At 31.5% G+C, this 23,173-nt stretch overlaps 2 protein-coding genes across 5 annotated transcripts; one reads left to right on the top strand and one right to left on the bottom strand.

The window, feature by feature from the left end:
* The first annotated feature begins 5,583 nt into the window (after positions 1-5,583).
* LOC129292874 (uncharacterized) lies at positions 5,584-14,065 on the top strand. Of its 4 annotated transcripts, none has more exons than XM_054930547.1 (14): positions 5,584-5,771; positions 6,834-6,915; positions 7,017-7,120; positions 8,193-8,319; positions 8,971-9,065; positions 10,092-10,215; positions 10,753-10,833; positions 11,580-11,678; positions 11,951-12,109; positions 12,212-12,272; positions 12,367-12,443; positions 12,644-12,688; positions 12,996-13,169; positions 13,261-14,065. In XM_054930547.1, exons 1-14 carry the CDS (start codon positions 5,734-5,736, stop codon positions 13,795-13,797), a joined length of 1,803 nt encoding a protein of 600 aa, XP_054786522.1. In that variant the 5' UTR covers positions 5,584-5,733; the 3' UTR covers positions 13,798-14,065. The 4 variants fall into 4 exon arrangements, with proteins under 4 accessions (XP_054786522.1, XP_054786523.1, XP_054786525.1 ...); XM_054930548.1 differs by having other exon boundaries at positions 5,585-5,771; positions 12,373-12,443; XM_054930550.1 differs by having other exon boundaries at positions 5,750-5,800.
* A 2,287-nt stretch (positions 14,066-16,352) lies between these two features.
* On the bottom strand, positions 16,353-19,498 carry LOC129293455 (uncharacterized). The gene is made up of 2 exons (XM_054931444.1): positions 17,215-19,498; positions 16,353-17,111 (listed from the first exon to the last, which is right to left on the bottom strand). The coding sequence occupies exons 1-2, from the start codon at positions 19,288-19,290 to the stop codon at positions 16,677-16,679; spliced, it is 2,511 nt and encodes an 836-aa protein (XP_054787419.1). The 5' UTR covers positions 19,291-19,498; the 3' UTR covers positions 16,353-16,676.
* Positions 19,499-23,173: the final 3,675 nt, after the last annotated feature.

The following is a 23,173-nucleotide window of genomic DNA, read 5'->3' as shown; positions in this document are numbered from 1 at the left end:
TAATTTAATATCAAATAAAGATCATAAGATTTTGAAATATTACTGCAAAATCAGGAGATTAATTTGCAAATAATTTTAAACAGAAAAAGATTATAATACCTCTACTTTTCTTTTTCTTTTTTAAAACTTGTTGGCGAAAAGTTTTTTATTAAATATAAATGAGTACTTATTAATTAACAAATGACTACTTGTTAAAATATGATCTACATTTGTCTTTCTCACAACCAAATTTTTCAAATTATTGAATTTGTCAATTAATGAATGATTTTTTGTTAAATACAAATATGTACTTATTAATTAATGAATGGCTATTTGTTGAAACATAATTTATACTTGTCCTTTCCCACAATTAAATTCTTTCATATTATTGAATTTATCAATTAGCGATTGGGTACTTGATAATTTATGAATGGTTATATGTCAATTAAAAAAAAGAAAGGCAATGTTATTATAATCTTTTTCCATATAAGATTATTTTCAAATCAATCTCTTAGTCTTGCAGTGATATTTTAGAATATTTTGATCTTTGATTAATAGTAAATACTTTCAGTAATCCTTGAATGCTATTTTCCTTATTTTTTTAAACAAGACATCACCTAGTATTTGACGTGATGTTAAACTCTAACTAATCCAAACTTGAGCTGAACTAGGATTCAAATGAATGTAGAATCTCTGCATTCCCTAATCATTTTTTCCTTCACTTCCTTAATAATAACCATTCATCAAATCTATAGCTAAAACAGATTCACTTAATGTAATGATGTCCAAGGTTATGATTGCGGAAGTGAAGAAAAAATGATGGTAGAAAAATGGAAAGGTTTCACATACATGGTTTAAGTGGGGTTGCTCTTATAAATGTTTTTTTTTTTTGGCATTTTTATGGATTCAAACATGAGACCCATACTTATGCATGTCTTAATTTTTTGTTCTTGCATTCTCTCGTACTACTCTATTTATCATCAAATATAAGGCACAAATCTATTGATTCACACAGATAAATAAAGCACCATTAAAAATAGTTGTTGTTTGAAAAATACCTTTTCCAATGAGCATTCCTAATGGGCATTTCTAAAGAGACATCATTAAATATTTACAAAACTCTGCATTTTGCCTTGTATCATATTTTTCCCCAATTAGTAGTGGGACTGATGCATGCGTCAAGTCATGCTATTTGTAACTTTGTGAACATTATGATTTGTTTTATTAATTTATTAAATATATATGCCAGTTATAGATGCCACTTCTCTCAAACATTATTATTATTAATCAACATGCTTGGTCTCACTTTTTATATTAACCACTGTAAATTAAGGTTTAATGGATGTTCAATTATGTGCGTTGTTGACACAGTACAAGCGTGGTGGGTATTGGGTAACACTCATACATCAAATTCATGATGTAGTGGTGGTGGAAAGTTGTCCCATCATTCTCATTAAAATATTATATGCGTCATCTTTACCCTCCATCCTCGTCAATTAAATGCTCTATCATAAATATCTATACTTTGTTTTTTTTAAACAAAATCAACCTTCAACCCCAATAATTGCCGGAAAAAAAAAAATCAACCCCAATTAAAAAAATCCATCAAACAAAATTTGAACTTTCATATTTCTATGGTCTCAAAAATGTTAGTCTTGGTACAAAGGTACTATAATCATTTAAACATGAACTTTTAAATTTAAATTTATGTGAATGCAGAAAATATTTTTAAAAGAATTATCTTCAATAGAGTTAGACGATGCTCGAATATGATTCAGCCAAATAATTATATAAAAAAAATTAAATCCAACTTTTTCTAATAATACTTGACTTGATTTGAAAGATGTTCTGAGGATTATTAATATATTCAGTTTATTTTTGCTAAAAAAGTTATTTTTTAATAAAAAATTAATATTATAATTTTTTTATTTTTTATTATGACCATCAAACAAACTCAAACTTGGTTGATATTAAGTCTTAATATAAGAAAGTAATTATATATTTCTTTGTAATCATCCTTTTTAATTTCTGTTGAATTGTAAGATTTTTTTAGCTAATATATTCATTTGACTTTTTTTCTTCAAAAAAAAGAAGGTAATTATATATTCTGCCTCCATTTCTTATTATGAAGCACCTTCTAGAAGATATTAATGATACTTAATATGAGGCTTTTGGTAGTGTATTAATTATATTTTTTTAATATTATCCTTATTAAAATTGATTAATTGTGAGAGAGAATAAATTTGAAATTCTTTTCATTTAATATGGATAAAATTAGAAGTTTATTCTTTTTAATAGATAGTTAATGGCTTAATTGCCCCTTCTTTGTTTCAGTGGATAGTTAGCGGTGTTTTATAATAAGAACTGGAGGAAGTATTTTTTCAGTCCTATTTATAAATTATTTTCAACATATTTTACAATAACCAAACAAAACTTTAAAACTAATTTACTTTATCTAAAAATTTAATAAGTTTCAAACCTTACCCATAGCAAATACTACTCATTCAATCCCAAATTATAAAGCATTTTTAGGGAAAATTAACGTACCAAGATGTAAGTCACTTTAATAATATTAATATTTTATTAAATAAGCTTATTGTAATATTATCATTTCTTTAGCTCTATTTAATTTTTGTTCCCATCTTTTTTCAATATATTAAATGAAGGGTGTTTTTGTAAATTTATATTTTTATTTTTAAAAAAAGGTTGTTAAGAGTAAAAGTGTTTTATAATTTAAAACGAGGGAATATTAAATATATAGGCTTTCCTACCACACTTTCTTTCATCAATATTCAATAGAGAGTAAAGAAAACATTTTGAAATAAAAATTTAATAATATAATTTATAAATAAAAATTAAAAAATTTCTTTCCCTATCTTATAAATAGTACTGAGAAGTTTATGTTGTCCAATACATTCCTTGAAAGTTTGAAAAAAATCGGAAGAGAGCCTGGCATAAATTGAATAATTTATAATTTACTTTAAAACTATTTTGTATATATTCATGTGGCTTTTTTGTTGTTGCTCAAATATAGTTATATTGCTTAAAAATATATTTTTTGTCAAATTAAAAAAATATATCATCCAAGTTAAAATATAGCAGCGTGGAATGCAAGCTAACAAAGGGTGTCCATTTGGCTGTGAAGCTGTTGAGAACTTTATGCACTTACTGTGTGATTGTGTTAATGCTAGAGGTAGATGGCATACTTTCAACACTTTGCAAGATGTTGATTGGCTACGTCGGAATTTATCACAAAAAACAGGTAAAAACTTTACTAAAAAAATAAATTGGAATATTTTGTTTTGATATGTATGTTGTGACATCTATGTTGACAGGTGTAAAAAAGTTTCTTGAGAAGATGATTTTTATGATCATTCAAATGTCTTAGTGAGCTTTTATAGAGCTTGCTCTGATAGTGATTTAATTAGGAGAGCTCTTTTGTTAATTTATAAGAGAAATCGGGTTCAAAATCACATTTAGGGAAAAAATGATTGTAATTTGTATCAAGCTTCATGTTAATGGCTTGGTCTTTAATAATGGAGATAGTGGTTGTGGAGGGGTTATTTTTCATGCAAATGATGTTTGAATACGTGGTTTTATCTGCATATTAAGAAAAGTTTTCCCAACCATCTCGAAGGTTATTGGAATCATCCAATGCATGTATCGTTGTTGGAAAAATGGATACAGAAATATTGACCTTTTCAATGATTTCATTGAAGCTGTGAATTTGATCTCCAAGGGAAGCCCTCTAAATAATCCTATTGAGAATATTATTGATGAAGATCATTTGTTATACCACAAAGCATGATCCGTTAATATTTAATATTTTTCTCGCAAGGATATTACTATTGCTAATTATTTAGCTAGATTATCTCATAGTTTAGAAAAAGAGTTTTTGTATTTTTGATTATCCCCCTCCTCTTACCTAAGAGATAGTGAATGATAAAGGATTACTTTTTAGCGTTGATTAAATTATTATATTTTTCATGTTGCTTTTAGCAATGTTTTCAGAATCGGATCAGATATTGAATTGAAAAAGTTAGCTATTTACGGTTTGCATGGTTCGACCGGGTTGGGCCAATGGTCCAATCGATGATGTATATAATAATTTAAATATAAGAAATACATATGAAATTACTATTTAACTTAAAAAAATAAAATATTTTAAGTTTATCATGACTTAACAAGTCACATGATGCAACATAATATCAAATGATTAAAAAAATTAGTCATTTTTAAAAAAAATTGATTAAAAATATTTTTTTTGAACAATTCAGTTTTAAAAACTGGATCCGGTTTCCGATCCGATCGTCGGTTTGAAACAGCTCAATCCAGCTCAACTCTTAAAATAATTTTTTTATATGAACCAAACCAAAAACTAGACTAGCTAATAATTGAATTAGTTCGATTCGGTTTTCAAAACATTAGATTTTAATAATATTTGATTCAGTTTTATTTAAAAAAAAAAGTTAAGTTTCACGTCACTCGTACTTTTATTTTTTTTATTCGTTTTCCGGTCTATGATAACTTTATTCCTTTCTCTGTTCTTTTGCCCAACAAATTGGACGAAATTCAATTTGAAAAGTACATTGGCAAGCGATGTTTTTCGTTTTTCGTTTTTCGTTTTGGTTTTCGGAGATGTAAATTAGGAGGACGAGTATAATTTAACAAAAGAAACGGTAAATGTTGACCCATTATAATTGATCTGTAAAACAAACATACGTTTGATATTCAGATGAAATTTTCAATATTTTCCAAATTAAACACACTATAAAAACCTTCTTCTATATTGAATTTCACATAAAATTAAAAGACCATACATAATCATTTTAGTGATAAAGGTTGATCCAATTGAGTTTGGCAAATAATTATAAAGTTGTGTTTAAATTTCGCGGCTAATGTAATAATTATTTTAGTACTTTTTTTTTTCTTCTTTTTGTAATTTTAGAAAAGTTAATCATATAGTCTCTATATTTTTTTACTTGATTGTAATTTAATATCTCAATTTTTAATTTCTTACAGCTCAATTTTTATAATTTAACTCATATTTAAATCAATCTTTAAAATTTAACTTGATGCAACCCAATTCTTTATAGTTTTATTCATTTAAAACATTAATACATAAAATTTAATAATAATTTTATTCTTCAAAATCTTATTTTTTAAATTGCAGGAACTAACATTTTGATTGATACAATTTTGGAAATTGAATTGTAAGATTTAAAATTTAAAAATAAAATTTTAACTGAATTAAAATTATATGAACTGTACTTATCAAAATTCAGATGCTAGATTTTAGTGTATAAAAGGTATTGATCAAATGGGCAATTTTCTCTTAAATTTTTTAATATAAATTTATAATTTTTATATAAAGTCAGGATTCAATGAGGCAGCGAGGAAGCCACGAGGGACCAGACATCAGCATGGTGGGTGGTGGCATGGCAACTGGCAACAGTACATTTCTCTGTCATTTCTTTTTCTTTTTCTTTTTCCTTTTTTTAAAGAAAAATAGTAAACAAATGAAAAAGAAAAACACATAAAAAACAAAATCGGTCTGGTCGTTCTGTTTCTGTTTCTCTTTTACTTCTTCCATTGTCTCAAAAAACCGTCGTTGCCCATCAAAGCCCGTCTCTCTCTCTCTCTCTCTCTCTCTCTCTCTCTCTCTCTCTATGTGCTTCTCCTCTCAAATATAGAAAGTGATATTTATGTTAAGGGCATATTTGCTGAAAGATTTGATTTTGGTTCTTTGAATCTATGGAGCAGCTTATAAACTTCATTATTCGCCCACCAAGGTCTCAAATCTTCTTCGTATTCTCACACGGTCTCGGCTATTATTACTTTCTTTCCTTTTGTCTTTCTAATCTCTACTGAAAACTTTATATGTGATTTTGCTTATGTTTGGTTTTCTTGGTGTTCTTCTGTTGGAATATGATGGAATTCAAAGGTTTTTTTTTTTTTTTTAGTTCTCTGTGAAGCCCCAACTCAGCTAAGAGTAATTGGATTGTGTATAATCATATGTAGTTGTGAATCACTCAACTTCTTTTAGTCGGCAAGGACAAGAACATGAAAAGTAAGGAAATAAATGTCTTTATAGTCTTTCATTGATGGGCTACCACGTCGTGTTTCATGTTTTAGTTTTATCGTTCACGAGTTGGAAATTCAAGATCTAGTCTGAAGCTATCATGAGAAAATTCTCGGTTTCTGATGTTCTGATATGTTACTGTTCGTTGTTCATATCACCATTTGACATCTCAATTGTATTCTCTTGTGCTGATCTCATTCCTCAGGGGGATCAAACAAAACAAAGATCTTAAGTTAACACGCTTATCTCATGTTTGTACTGAATTTTTTTTCCCCTTTTGGGTTTTTCTTGAAATTATGTTGCTTATGTGATGTGTTATTTGCCTCCTCTGTCACCACAGATAAGCATAGCAATATTGCACTGCATATTTCTTCTTTCAAACGGAAAAAAAACCAAAAAACAGTGGTTGTTTAAACCGAATATTGTAGCTTATTATTTCTTTTTTCTATTCGCTTTTACAATCAAATGGTTTTTGAGTAGAAGCAAGCTGTTAAATCATTATTACACCAGAATCCATACGCCTCAACTAAGAATTATTATTTTGGGCAACTCTATCTTGGTGTATGATTGAGTTTTGGTGGCATACTGAATATGCAGTTTCTTTCTTCTGAGAAGAATATTCAGGGAACGGGATTTTTTTTTTCCAGAAAAGAAAAGGAAACTTTCATGCAGCTATTTTTTATTTGTCTATTCTATGACTTCTCGATTTTTCTTTTCAAATTCTCACTCAAATCATTATGAAATAATGATTATATTCATCATCGGAATGAAGAGCTGAATATGACCCTAAGAGTGATTTATTGGAGCAAGAGTTCATGCTGAGAGGGAAATGGTATCAAAGGAAGGATGTAGAGGTAGGATTCCAAAAACAGAATTCTCTTTGTCTGTTAAATCTTTTCTGTTAGAGTTGAAGAACTGTACTATCAGCGTTTCATGTGAAATTAAATATCCTCAGATCAAAAACAGCCGGGGTGATGTTCTTCAATGCAGTCATTACATGCCTATTATCAGTCCTGAAGGAAAGCCTCTGCCATGTGTGATATATTGCCATGGAAACAGGTGATTGTGGGACTTAAATCTTTTTAGTCATTTAGCATGATGTTGGTGTTTCGAAGAGTTCCATTGACACTGTTATACTTGCCTTTCAAACATTTCTGGCTTTACTGTTTTGATTTTTATGACGACTCTTTTTTCATTCCTATATTGATACTAAGACCATGAAGCATAAATTACAATGACATCCCCTCTGTTAGATTTTGCTTATTTATTTATTTATTTTTTGAAACACATGTCCTCCTATGTAAAACTTACTCCCTCCATTCAAAATGTAAGGCATTTTTTGATGGGTTGAATTTTAAAAAATGTAAGATATTTTTAGTTTTTCAATGTATAATTATTGTATTTTTTCCAAAAGTGCTCCTATTAAATAAATCACTTTATATTTATTTTGAGGTGAAACACCCTATTAAATAGGGGTAAATATAGAAATATAGGGTTAGTTTGAAGACAAGTAACTATTTTATTGGGGGGTGAGATATGGTTAAAGATGTGTTACATTTTTGAATAGAGGGAGTAAGATATAAGTGCCCCTTGAAAAGTTAACTATGAATGAGCTATTTTTACAATATAAAACTAGAAGTGGGTTTTCATTGGTTCAAGTTTGCGAGATCATTGTAATTTACTCAACTATAAAACATATAGTAGTTGCAATTGTAATATTTTTAGGCTCTTTCTTTTTCAGTGTTGGTTTAGCTGTTTGCCTTTATAAATTATTGGGTGGCTACGTTGAATATGCTGCATTTTCAACAAAATCCATTCAACTACTTGATAATTTTTCTTGACATATCTTTTTACTCACCTAAAGTGTTTAGTGTATTCCATTATCCCTTTCTTTTATGTGTAGTTATAATAGTCAGTATGGCATAATAGAAAATAAGTGACAAGTGCTGATATGTAAGTTTCTTGGGCTCTTGGCACGCAAGATACCGTCCCACTTTCTTTTTGTTCTATGAAAATCTATTAGCCATAGCTTTTAATCTCTTTAAATGCACATGTCAGTTGATCATTGTCTATTATGGAATATTTTTAACTTAATTGGGTTATGTTGACTGGGTACCATGTTATATGACAGTGGATGCCGGGCAGATGGAAGTGAAGCTGCTATAATTTTGCTTCCTTCAAATATTACAGTTTTCACTCTGGATTTCTCAGGATCTGGACTTTCTGGAGGGGAGCATGTCACTCTTGGTTGGAATGAAGTATGTGTTTGCTCGTTAACCATTTAAGAAAGATAACATGTGTTGAGTCTTGTTTGTGTTAACTTTATCTATTCTTATTTAATATCTTGTCCTGTTTAAATGGGAGTATGGTGGAGTCAGGAAGGGGGGATAAGTAGCATTAGTCCTGTAAGATGGAACTGAAGGTGACATTTTCACTCATCTCTTAGTTTTAGATGATACAAATTTAGGGTTAAGATAAATAAGTGGACTCTTTCTCATGTTCTATTTTCTAAAAGAATTTTTATGGAGAAAAAATAATGTATTGATGAGAAGAGAGAATACAGAAAGGTGATGAAATAAGCCTGAAGAAGGAGCTTATATTCGATTTTTGTTGTTCAACTGTCCCAAGTTAAATATGTGAAAATGGATAATTCAGCACTGCATATATATATATATAGATCAATAGAAAGTATGAATCTTGCCATATGCCTGAGTCTAAAAAGTATCATTATGTTTTTTTTTTTAAAGCTTGATTATATCACAGTTAAAGTATAAATCCTTGATTCTATTATCCCTGCTATTGGATTTGAATCACCATCCAACCTGGGGTTTGCATATTAACAGCCATCACTTACTCTATTGTCTTCATTTTGAAATGGATATCTATCCTTTTTTTGTTGTTGTTTTCAGAAGGATGATCTCAGGGCTGTGGTTGATTATCTGCGGGCAGATGGAAATGTCTCTTTGATTGGCTTATGGGGCCGCTCCATGGGTGCTGTGACTAGGTATTCTTAATTCACTGTCTGTCTTATTTTGTGCTTGCAATAAGAATGAAATTACAGGAGCGTTTACCCTCATACTTGGGGTTGTGGAAAGAGATGTAAATTCTAATGTCATTGTAGTTTATGGCAGCTGAGACATTGACAGATTTGTCAAAGAAGCTACATAATTTACCTTGATATTGTGAATCTCTTGAATGCAAGCTAGTGTGGTTTGAGATGAACATGAATGCCCACTTTGACATAGAACCAGTGGTAAGAATAAAGAAAAGGGGATAGAAGAAGGAGCGAGATGTAGAGGAAGGAGAAGGGGAGATGAGAGACGACTTACAAGCTTAGAGAGCTTTGTTAATGATAAATTAAAATGCTAACATAACCCTAACTGTCTAAGTGCTTTATTATCCATGTGAGCGTATGTATATATGTTTGTGTGTGTATAGGGAGAGAGAAATAACTCCTAATAAGATTAGTTCAGAAATATAAAGGTGATTAACAAAAGGATAATTAAGTTCTGAGTAAAACCCATTAAATAATTTCTAATGCCTATGTTTATCCTTATTCCTTAATCCCTAATTTACAAACAACTATCAACATCTCCCCTAATACTCTCCAAGTCTCTTCCCATTCTCCATTAGGCTTTCTCTCTATATCTTTTGATAATGATCTTTGGTAACAACAATGAAGAGATTACAGCCTGAGATGGTAGCTGAAATGGCTTGTGAATGGAGGTGTATCTACCAATATCATGCTTGATATATTATAACATCAAACTGAGAATTGTAATATTATTCCAGAGTAGTTTGTAGTTCTGAACCCGTGGAGACTTATGGAAATGATTGGAAATTGATATATTTTCATATTTTTCTGTTTTAAGAAAATCCTTTTTAACAGTGTTTAGACACTTCTTTTGTCTTTCTTTCTTTTAAATTTTTTAACCCAATTACTGCACTTTGGTTGTGCAGCGCTTCATATTTACTATTTTTTGCTTTGGTGATTTCATATTTCACTGTGCTGACTGGTGTTTTATTTCAGCCTTATGTACGGAGCTGAGGATCCTTCAATTGCAGGGATCGTTTTAGACAGTCCCTTCTCTGATTTGGTGGATTTGATGATGGAATTGGTAGATACATACAAAATTCGTCTGCCGAAGTTCACTGTGGGTATATTCATTTTAAAAATGTAATTATAAATATAAATCAGAAAATATATTCATAAATGAATGAGCATCCAAAATTTTGAATTAAATATTATTTTGTGTTTTCGTATTTCTTTACTTGGAGATTATATAATTTTGAATTAAGTCCAATTTGGAAGACGTGGACTTCATGACAGTTGTCAGATACCCGCATTAAAAACTAGACAAGAATGTCACATCATATAGCACACGGATGCATGCTTTAGATTTTGTTTGGTTGCCTTATTCATGTCATTTTCCATGCTTCTTAGGAAGCGACAATTTATTGTTTGCGTTATTTGATAGTGTTTGCACTGTCTGCTGATTATTCACCTTACATTTCACGCCATCCTTGTTTCATTCATCTCTGAAGAGTACAATTTTATTGTCCTAGGAATCACCATTTATTAAGAGATCAGTTTTACACAGAAGCAATGAAGCCTAATTGCTTGAACTATTTTTCTCATGCCTGATTAATTTATGATGTTAATCAACGCCAGCCTTTTTTCCTATTTACAGGTAAAGTTTGCAATCCAATACATGCGAAAAGCAATTCAGAAGAAGGCAAAATTTGACATAACAGACTTGAACACAATTAAGGTTATCTAATTAAAGAAGTTCCTTTTACTTGTTTGCATCATGTAGGCTTGACTTACTATGACATGAAAAACTGATGAACTTCTATCACTTTTCCCCATTAATAGTTCACTGAGTCTTCCAGGCAAATATTTTGTTCTTTAGGATATATTTTAATCAGTCAGTCAATGACAGGAGAATGTCTTGATATTATTTTCATTATTTTCCCCTTTTGAATCAAAAGTGGGAGAATCACATGGTATCATAGTAAAGATAACATAATAATGGGCCTCAGTTCAGTCTTAATTTATTGAAGTGTCTTCTGCCTGGTGCATACCAACTATTTGACAAATTAAATTTTCAAATGTTGTCGGAACTTTTCAAGCCAAAAGAACTAGTTAGATGAGATAGTTTTATCATAATGATACAAAATTTCATCTAGTTGAAAGGTATGAGGGAATTAAAAAAATGTTTGTCAAGGAGATGCAGGGGTGCCTGATTCTTCAGAACAGCACTTTTAAATTGTAATCTAAATTGGCTTTAAATTACATATTTTCAAATTAATGCACGCTAAACTTGTTGAATATATATGGTACTGTGGGCATTCATAAACACAAAAATTGTATAGAAAATATATCTTTTGGATCCAATTTAGAAATTTGAGGAGTTGTTTGGAATTTTTCTTTTTCAAAAAAGGTATGCATCTTGATTTTCTCTTGTTTATGTTTGCGTGAACACTTTATATTATTATCCATAATTTAATATTGCAGGTGGCCAAGAGATGTTTCGTTCCTGCTCTACTAGGGCATGCCATTGATGATGATTTTATACACCCTCATCACTCAGATCGTATATTTGAGGCCTATATGGTAAATTTGTCCGTAAGAATTACAAGTTCATTACTGACATACATTAACATCTTCCTGACCTGTTGGGTTAGACTTAGTCTTCATGTCATTTTGTAAGCCTTGTAGATAATTTAAGGTATACTTAATGCATGTTCTTAAAATTTGTCTTCTATAAATTCGAAGTTGCTTAGTCATTTGTCTGGATTTCACTTTACGTTCCCTTTGTTTTATCTTTTGTTTCTTTTGAGCCTCGTTACTGAATCATCATTGTAATATCTGTCTCCGCTTTGCAGGGGGACAAAAACATTATTAAATTTGAGGGAGACCACAACTCTCCCCGTCCACAATTTTACTTTGATTCAATAAACATATTTTTTCACAACGTTTTGCAACCTCCGGAGGATGAGGTTGGGGGATCATTTTTTGACAATGTCACTGATTACTTTGGTAAGGTAAATTCTTCTGCAATGGCATCCATCTCATTGGGTTCTGTTTCAGTCAGACTGTAAAGTTTTCTTCTTGTAGTTTGCAAAAGCTGACTAATTTACATTCAGGATGTTTGGAGATCGGTGCATGAAGTAGCATTTGATGATGAATCGCCATCTGAATACAAAGGCATGATTGAAGTGTCTATTGTTTTTAACTATTTTCGTTTCATTGGTTACATTTGGTTACCTGTATCTGAAACTCTTAATTGTTTCTTTGTTAGATACAGAACCATCAACAAGCAGTACAGTAGATGCCATTAAGCAAGTCCGTTCAAAAAGACCAATGAGTAGGATGGAGGTTTGTATTTAATTTTATGAATTATCAGAATAACATTCAGAGTTACAAAGATGCCTAATTAATCCTCTGAAGATTTTTTCACATGACCAGTAAAGATGTGAAGATATGGCTGTTTAAGCTGCCATTAATTTTGTTTTAAGTTCTACCAGTTGCATGACTTTTATGTTTCTGTCATTTGTTTATTATATGACTTCTCTCAGGTTCCATCTGATATTTCTTCAAAAGATGAATATCACGAGCACAAGGTATGTCCTTTCTTCTGTTCCTTGATTTCTTTCTTTGTTCTGAGCTTGTTTTGCTCTTTCTTATTGTGACGCTTAGTTTATTTATGCTGTGTGGAATTTAGTTAAAGTGGAGCTAAATCTTCAACTATATTTAAAATCTTCTATATTATATCAAAACATGTTTTGCAATATTAATGGAACAATTCAAATGTTAGCTTCAGATGAAGAGTGGGAAAATATAAAAAATAAACTGAAGAAAAACGATAGGTGGCCAAATCCGTAAGAGGAATTAGATTGTCACTCATTTCCGTGATGATTTGTACTACAGGATGATAAATGCAACGATCTTTCCTCTTCATCTTCTAAAATGATTAGCTTTGATCTGTCAAATGGAAATCCATATGGTCCTCATGTTCCAGCAACATTGGATGATGATCAGTATGTGGAATATGCACTTGATGACCTGACAGGTTTTCCATCCAGTGAAGAGGAGGAAGAAAGAGTGAGTCAGTTCATCAGATTTTTCGCATGACCTTCGATTTTCAGTCTCATTATTGGATTTTATTTACCTTCTTTTTGTCTGCATTACTTAGATGTTCATGGAAGCTGTGATGGCATCGCTGAAAGACATGGAAATAAGACATCCTCAAGAAGAACAACCACCACCCAATGTCAATGCTGTGTCTGCGAAACCATCAGATAAAGATGTTTCCTTAGAGGAGTTTCATAGGTCCTTAGAGACAAAACAAGCTTCTTCCATAGTTGACCATAATAAGCATTCAAACTCTGAAGCCATTTCTAGCAAAGCTGAATCTTCCAAACCTTTGAAAGCTGAGTCAAGTTCCAATTCGGTGATCCAGAACCAAAATTGTGCTCCTGAGACATGTTCACCAGACCTGAGCCCATCATCAAGAGAAACTCTGACAGAGACTTCACTCACTGGCATGAGCCACACAAGTGCTTCTTCTGCTCTTAGCGATAGCGCTAGCACGCGAAGTTCATCAGACACTGACATTTCACATAATACAAAAGCAACTGTTACTGTTGTTAAGAATCCAGCAAGCCACATTAAGGATGGCTTAATGCGTCGTTGGGATTTCAACTTTTTTCGAAACAGTCATGGTCGGTAAGATGGAGACCAGATTGTCTTCGATCCGGATTCCAGATAGCCCTGCATTGTTTTTCTCTTGGTGACAGATAGTGATGCATTGTTTTTGTAACTGTCAAAAGGTTATAGTTTGTAAAATTCTTGTCCAAAGGAATAGGTTTCTGGTGTGTAAAGTAGGTATGTTTAGGTTTATAACTAACAAATCAGATATATTCTTTGACTGTAATATTGTGATGTTTCATCATGGTATCTCTTTTACATGGGGAAAAGAATTCTTCTTAGACTCTTAACTGTGTGTGCTTAGGGAAGTTTTCGATTGTGAACAAGTGGGTAAAATCCTATCTGGGATCCGGGTTGATGCTCAAGGCTGACGATCATGTATGAAAGTTTGAAGATGTTTCTGCTCAAGAAGACAGTTTTAAAATTATATAGCTTGGTATCTTAATCTAATGAAACAGTTCTGGCTTTAAGCCTGACAAAATCATATGCTAGTCACATGAATTCTCTGGTTATCCCTAGTAAGCTAAAACAAGGAAACGAGATATACAAGCTGAGATCTAAAATAATCTCTGCTGGGTCCAGTAAATTAGCTACCAATATTACTAAAATAGTAACTATAATTAATTCTAATGCAACATAGAGTCAACTTAGATCATCTTCCTAGTGAGTGGCTTATGTCTAAATGTGAGGTTAACAAGTGAATAAGTGAAACTAAGTTTTGGGATTAATTTATCTAAAATTACTAAACAAAGAACAAAATTCTAAGCTAAAGTGAGAGTATGAAAATTTCTTTTCAAAGAGTTGGAACCTTGGAGATTGATTGATATTGGAATCATTATTTTCTTGATGATTAAGCCAATTTATGGTTCCCAAACTCCCTTGAACAAATTTGCATTGACCCAATAAAACTATCATAAGCTAGTTAACCTAATTAGTTTAAATCTCTATAAGTCTTGTACTTTGCCCTTAGTTCATTTCACTAATTAGTATAAGAATTAGCCAAGTGAGACTATTAAATTCTCCCTTGAATGCCATGGCCTAGAGCTAAATTAGAGTAATCACAAAACTATGTCAAGCTACTTAATGAGACAAGCATTAACATCACAATATTATGTAATATCAACACAAGCAATTTATTGAATAAAAACACAAAACTAAGCATTCTTCATAGAGTGGCTGAAAATCTCCACTACAAACAAGGAAAGAAATAATGCCCCAATCCTCTTATTCACAATGGAATGACAAGGCAATGATAATTAAACCCTAGACTAAAGTATCTAATCATCAAGTGAAAAGAGAAGAGGAAACAAAGGAAGCTTAGCCATATAAAACTCTTGATTCATCCTCCATCTTCATCTTTCCAGGATTCCATCAAAGAGCCTAGCTACTCAACTCCATCTCCATGAAATCATTGATGTCCTTAAGGTAGCTGAACTCCATTCTTGCTTGGATGAAGAATTTTAGGCTTGGATCCTTGGAAGAAGGTTAGGGAAAGGACGAGCTATGGGAGAAATGAAGAATGATGCGTGTCTTGTGGTGATTTGAGTGAGAAATGATAAAGAAAATGGTGCTGGACATGAGGGTTATGTGGAGAGCAAATGAAGAACAAATGAAGAACGAGAGAGTGTGTGTGGATGATGTGAAAGTGCGTGCAGATTGGTGTTGGCATCAGCTCCAAATGAATGAAATAAAAGAAAATAAAAATAAAATGCAAGTAGATCTAAGTCATGTGAAAGAAGCTTGCAAGATGGCATGCTCCTGTTGGCTTATAAAAATTTTCAAAGTGTATCAATTTAATTCCATGCTTCATCTACATTTTAATTAGATCTAGTCCACCCAATTATAGCATTTGCAAGCCACTTAAGTTTAGATTTCCCTCCTTGAAGCTTTGCCCAATTGATACACATGTGCACATTTCACCTATGTCACAACATATATATAATTCAATTTAATAAAATGTAACACCATAAAATATAATTAAAGTGTGGTAATAAATTCATATTTAGAAGGAAGAATTTACTAAAATATCTAAGTATTTGGGTTTGCAAAATTATACAAAATTCCCACACAAATGCAAACAAAAAACTTAGTCAAAAGAACACATTTGAAAAAATTAATGATAAGTGTTGACTTTTATTTAATTGCTTCTAAACTAAAATAAATTTATAAAATCTAATTTGACCAGTCTTCTTCTACACTTGAAGTATATTTTGTCAATTTTTTTTATAAATTTTCTCAAAAATTTATCTCTGGATCAAAATATTCTTAGTGCACAAAACTTAGGCACTTAAGCAAATTTTCAATTTTAATACAATATGTGTGCACTTTGAACCAATAACACATGATTAATGATCCTAATTAATATAAAAAAGTGTTACAAAAGCTCAACTCCTACAGGATTGCTTTTAAGTTAACTACTTCATAATGTACTTATGGTGAGTCATTTAAAGTCATCGATATAAAACATAAAAACTTCATTAAAAAAAAAAATCAAAAACTATACCAATTTTTATGACACGACCAGCGTAGTTTATTTTAGACTCGGTGCAATGCGCAAAAATGCTGTTTAGTTCTTTTGTAATCTTTGTAGATCGACGAAGCAGCAACCTAAGGTCAAGACATAAATGTCAAATTTGGTTAGTAAAAGTCAAATTATTGTATCACATAATTTTTGAATTTTTAAGCAAGAGGCCATGTGATTCAAAATATTTAGACATGCCAATAAGTTAAACCAAATATGACATTAGATCTGAAATAACAATGAATAAATTGCTGAATGCTAGCTTTCCAGCCCAAGCAAACATGCATGCTTTCTTGGATAAACTATAACTGCTACACCTTAAATATGCACAATATTACAGCATTTTCTGAGTCACAGTCATTTAATAACACGGTACTTCGTCAACTATGTTTTACGTCTCCGAGCAACGTCAATGCTGCTTCAACCAGTGAGTGAATTGTCACATTGTGCCGGTTAAGACCAAAGGTACCAGAGAAAACGTTAAAGCTTTCAAGCTCAGATGTGGTCTCTAAGACACCTTCCAGCGCTTCCTCCATTCCCAGTTCCTTGAAGATACATATGTTTTCTGCTTTGTCGTTCATCATCCCTATTGACAACTCTATAGCAAACCTCCTTATCCTAGGAACCTTAGTTGGTGGATATTTGTGCTTCTTGAGAATCTGGATTAACTTGTTTGCCATTTCAGCCTCAGAAATTCCAGCTTCTTCAAATAAAGTGCTTGATTCATGAGAAGTCATGAATTTGAAAACACTTGCTGCAACTCCAACCATCACTTCCTGTAGTTTGTTTTCTTCTGACATGATTGCTGGAAGTATCTACAAGGTTGAGAAGTGGCAGACATGACCAAGATTCTCTTCAGAAAATAGAAACATAATATAAAGCTTATCCCAAATTTGAATAGGAAGGAAAAACACTTACTGTTGGTGCTGCAGTTTTTACCAACTCCAGCCGGCTGAAGCATTCTGATCCACTGTAAGTGCATAAATTTCTTAGTATTCTAGCAGCATTGATGCGAAGCAATGGAACTTTCAATGCTTCTACAAGACTTTCAAGCACTTTCAACTTCAAAATGCGATGACAATTGTTCTTGCTTTCTAGAGCCAACATTGCTAGGGTGTCACCAGCAGCAATGGCCACATCCTTTTGATTTTCTGGTATGTTGTGTTTGAAGAATATGTTGAACAATTCTTTAAGTACTCCACCTGTTCCTCCAATTATTTCTTTTGCATCCTCTTCCAATGCCAAATTGGTCAAAATTTCCATGCACAGTTTTTGTAATAAGGGGTGTTTATCTCCATGCCTTAATATGTCTCTGAGATTGCTGATTGTAAAAACTATCTCAGAAATCTCTCTCCTCAGAACCTTCCCAGTGGTACCTGTTGTGCTAGCCAGCATTTTCATTAGTTGCAAGGATTTCTTCACTGTAATAATTTGGTATGGAGCAAAATTTTCATTCTTCAATATTCTTTCTTCAGCATGTGTGAAATCTACGATCTTTGGGAGGAGGCCTCTTGTATGTCCGATCTTTCCACAGTTATCATGATTACGAGCAAGTTTTTTCAAAATGAGAAGTCCCAAGTGGTTAAATGTCCAAAATCCATAATTTGGATTATCAAGTACATGCTTCTTTTCTCCAATTTCGTCGGCTGCAGGAACGTAGTTCCGATTAGTATGAAGAAGAGAAGATATTGATTCCATAGCTCCTGGTATCCCAGCTATGCGCAGAGAGTTATGCTTCTTGCCTGCTAGTTTCAATAGGATTTCTGCTGCTGACACCCTAATTTCTTCCTCTTTGTGATCTGTCCAATTCAACATCTCAACCAGTCTCTCTAACACAGATATGGCAATTCCAATCTTTTGAAGAGTATCCTCAGAGAACCGTTCACTGGTGGCCAGCTGGCGAAGAATTCTTGCCCCAGTGAGTTGCTCATCATGAGAGTTTGAATCCAATAGATCCATAGCAAAACTGACCATGCCCATATTCAAGCCATCAAATATGCTTCCTTCAATACATCTTGAATAAGCATCATAAAAGAACCTTCTGATTGACACCATTCCTAACAGCCCCAATTCACACTCATCTCTAACCTCCTCCAACATTTTCCGGTAGCTGATCTTCCATTCCCAGTAAGCTTTTTCCATCAGAAACAATAAAGCTTCTGCCAAAGCCAATGCATAGAAGATATTAAGAGCAAATTGCCTGTTCCTCTTGTCAGTATCTCCCTTAGCTACCTCTCCATAGTTATGCTTGATAAGCTTTACGGATGAGAGAACCACACAAGCAGTGGCAGAAAGAAGCTGAAGCCAATAGAGAAGCCTACTGATACGGCTTGACAGGAAAACCCAATTAGCATATGGTAGAATTGGAACATCTGAGCTTGTCCTTGTTCTAGTTGGTGTGCTGTCCCGATAAGGAGGACTTGCTGCACTGGCCTCTTTTGTTTCTCTCTCATGTTGGCTACAGTTCTTGACAGCAACAACTGGCTTCCAAAGGCAATTCTTTATACTTTCAAGGACATAGTTTGAAGTTGACCTCAAAACCTTGAAACTATTTACTCCAGCATCAGTTATGGACCAAGTGGCTTGGTGCTGCCATTCTAGCTCATGGCTCCTGCTGAAAATTCTGGTCCCTTCAATCAGTAGTATGATGGTGATGAACCAGAAGTCAGTTGAATCCAAAGTAATGGCAAAACCACCCAGAAGGACCACAGTAGCCCAGATAAACCCAAGTGTTCCTAACCCAGTTGCTGCTTTCTCAAACACAGCAAGTTGAAGAGCAAAGAGGGTTAGCTTCTTTTCTGGTGCTTCAACATCTAAACAGGATGAGGAGACAGATTCAGCAGTAATATTGCTCTCTGTTTTCTCAATAGTTCTTATGCCATGAGGCTCAAACATTGTGGTACCTGCGCTGCTAGTTTGGCTGAGCCTTGTGAGTTTATTAGCTTGCAGATCAGTGCTCACTCCATCTTCTTCCAATGAAATCCTATGATCCATGGTTATTTAGAACAAGTGTTTGTACTGTTTATCTTTCAAAACAGAGGTCAAGTGTTGAAGAGAATGATGAATGATGGGGTTGGTTTTATACCCAAGAGGGAAAGAAAAAAAAAACACTGAGAATGGTGAACTTGGGGAGCAAGTTCTGTTGTTTTGTGGCACTTAGGAGAAAGGGTAACGTCAAGTTCTCTTTCATACAACTTCCCACGAAGTTATTATGCACTTCTGTATCTGTTGCTTCTAAAGGTTTGTTGCTTTCTCTTTCCAGAAAGTGTTTCTGTAGAATCACAATGTCATGTACCCAATTGACATAATTGTCTTTGTGAAATTACCATACACATTAGAATGAGTGTCAAGGAATGCCAAAATAAAATTATTATTGAAGCTTCAAAGGTTGGTCCTTGCCAATGCCAAAACGTAGGATATATCATATATCCACTTGAGCCTTCAAAGTCACAGAAACAAAAAAGAAAGTAATAACTTTTGATAGTTCTCCATGAATATACTTGCTCCATTTTTTAATACAAGGGGAACAACCATGTGTCTATTTATTTATATTTATAAGTAAAACTACAAATTTCAAGAAGCATTTATCATATTTTTCCCAAATTATTTTTCATAACATTACTGTTTATCTTCATCAGACAAATTTATTTCATTAATTACAAAGATAATTTGGCATAATTTTTCTAATTTCAAAAATAATTATTATATTTAACTAATTTTTAAACTATATAAATTTATTATTATCATTATTTTATATTTGAAAATGAAAGGAATATATCTTTATGAGATAAACTTGGGCAGAAAGAATGTTGTGAATGAGATGGAACTAGTCCTGGCCCTTTTTTGCATTGCTCTCTATACAAAAAGCATGAACTTGAGTGAACGAGTTTTTTGATCTGTGAACTTCATGGCCTGCCAGGCGCCAGCTGATAATGATCTTAGCAAAAGCATAAAGTAGTTATTTTGATTTCCCCCACTTTTTTCCCCAAAAAAGATTCTTCCTCCAAGCCTGCATACCATGCTGCTACTTATCATAAAGCACTTACTAACAAATATAGACAGTCCTCATTATAAATCATTTGATGGATGTTGATTAATTAAATTTTTTAATATTATTTTTATTTAAAATTCTTCAGAAAAAATGTAATGCAAAGATAAATTTTTTTTAAATATGAGTAAAATAAAAAATTATTTTATTTTTAGACAAAATTAATGATTTAACTACATTTCTTTATTTTGGATGAGGTAGTTGGCAATATTTTTTAATAAGAATTTGAGTGGCATGTAAATCACTTGTAAATACCTTATCAAAATTAGGGATAGATATTTAAATTATTGATGTTGTTTGAAAAAGAAAGATAGATATTTAAATTATCAAAATCAGGGATAGATATTTTTTAATTTTCTCTCGTTAAATGGATCATCTTTGAAAACAATTTTTAATAGAAAATTGTGAAAGGTTAAAATTAAAAGAAAGTAATTAGTCCCTCCGGACCGTAATTTAATTTTTTATTAACTAATTTACGTTTTAAAAAATTAGTTAAAATCCTGATTTTTAAAAAATTCTCACATCTTTTCAATTGTACTTTGAGTGTAATAAATATAATATTTAACTTATTCAATATAACTTCATTAATTAGTAAGGGTATAATTAGAAAACAAATATAACACATATCCAATGCTTTATATTTTAGATTAAGTAAAACTATTAAAAAGCGAGTTATATTATAGTTCACGGGAACTAATTATCTATTTTTTTATACAATGTACTCCCTCCAACCCTATATATGAAAGTCTTTTAAAATTTTTTTTTGTACCTAAATATAAGAGGTTGTTGGTATATTTTTTAATGAATGGACCATTATATTCTTGTTAAATTGAAAGGGAAAAAAATAAGTAGGCTCATTAATTTACTTTAAAAAAAAATTTATTTTTATTTATAATAATTGGGATCAAAATTAAAATATTGTTGTACTTTTAATTAAATAATTAACTTTTATTAGTTTATATGATTTGATTAAAAATATTTCATATAGAAAGAGTAACATGTAAAAGGATTATTAATCCGTGACTTATACACACAATTAGTCAACCAAATAAACAAAAGCCAGATTGTTGTGTGAATCTGATAACATTTTGGGATTAAGATAAAACTTGTGTTGTGGTTGTGGGGTTTAATTAATTTGTCTCTTCCTAAATTAATGAATTAATATGCAAAAATCATTAGGAGAAACTGATTACTAGGAGGGTCCTATTCTTTATCTTTAAAGTTAAAAGAGTGTCACGTGATGGGTCCCACCCAAACTCATAGGCACTGCTCCGTTTATTTCTTGGAGTGCACGTCTCTGCATCGTCTGTCATCCTGATTTTTGAACGCAAACTTGAATGAAATGGTTTGCTTTGTTTGACAGCTAATTAGCAATTACGTTGTTTGTTCATCAGTGCTTCTCAGCTTATACGCTGAAACAATGATCATTCTCGTTGGTTCTGAATCGGTTGGAAATGGACACGTGGCTTCATTCTGTTTCAGGTCAATTGTTCATTCAATCATTCATTGTGTTCCTCGTCCAGTTTTTTTTTTTTTTAAATATATATATCAATTATTCCTCTTGGTGTTTCCATTTTCAAACAAAAAAAAAAATAGTGATAGATAAGTTCCTACAATGATCCTTACACAAAAGAAATGCATTTCATTTTGACAAAAAGGAGGTGAATTTGAAAGAAATTTATCACCGATTCTTAATAACTTATGCCATTGTTAAATTTAAATTAGATGAATATGTATTATTTAAATTATTAAAATTTATATCAATAATTTAAATAAATTCACTCATTCATTAATATCAAGTGCAATATAAATTTAAAATTATTAATATGTACTTTAACAATTTAAATGATATGGGCATTCCGTGTGTTTAAATATAAATATAGTCATTAAATCCAAATCATATCATTGGTAGTTTGCTTCATGAAAATGAGATGAAGAGAACAGTGACCGTTTCATATGAGGATGGGAACAATATGTTATAGCAGTGAAATTCGAATCAATCTAATCAGTTGAATTAGTAAATAATTGAATTAGTGTTTTGAATAATTTAATAAAATTTTTCATTTGTAATTGCACTAATTATGATTCAATTATGTTTTTGACATTAACTTTTAATACCTTGACGGATTTGATTTTCAGTCTTAATATTTACAAGGGAAGTCTTCAAATTTATAAAATCAAATACAGTAAATTAAAAAAAACATTGAATAAACCATTTGAGACATGAGTAGCCCAATTTAAATATGTATAAAAAATTAATAATGATTAGGTTAAATAGTAAGAGATTCAATACTCCCTTAAGTCTTATTTATAAGTCATTTCTACCAACCTCATCAATATCAATACAACAAAAGTATAAGAAATAAAAATTAGTGAAATTACAAACATAATTCTCTAAAAATAGATAAACTATATAATATTATTTTTTTATCTCTCTCTCACTTTTTAAGAATAATTTAGGCATTCTATTTAAAAAAAAAAGATTACCATCAATTTAATGATTTATAAATTAAATCACTTTATCTATTTAAAAAGTCATCGATAAGAATAGGTACTTCTTGAATCCTATAATTTAGAGGTTGGGGATAAGAAAAGCCACGAAAAGAATTTTTTTTGTTTTTTTGATTTGGACATGACCTTACTTAAATTTGAATTAGTAGATAAAATGAAGTACTAAATAATTTGGTGAGCAAAACATGGGAATTTGGAATGTAACTTTCACGTCTCTTCCAATAAATTGAGCCGATGAGGTGGGTCGGTGTGTTTTCTTGTGGAAAAAGAAGAAAAAGAAAAGGAAGAGATAATGCAGATTGATAACAAGAAGATTCT

The sequence above is a fragment of the Prosopis cineraria genome, unplaced genomic scaffold, assembly GCF_029017545.1.
Source record: "Prosopis cineraria cultivar Desert tree isolate PC_DT_omini unplaced genomic scaffold, ASM2901754v1 PC14, whole genome shotgun sequence".
Taxonomy (NCBI): domain Eukaryota; kingdom Viridiplantae; phylum Streptophyta; class Magnoliopsida; order Fabales; family Fabaceae; genus Prosopis; species Prosopis cineraria.
The sequence above is the reverse complement of the archived record's forward strand: the minus strand, read 5'-3'. Positions and strand labels throughout refer to the sequence as shown.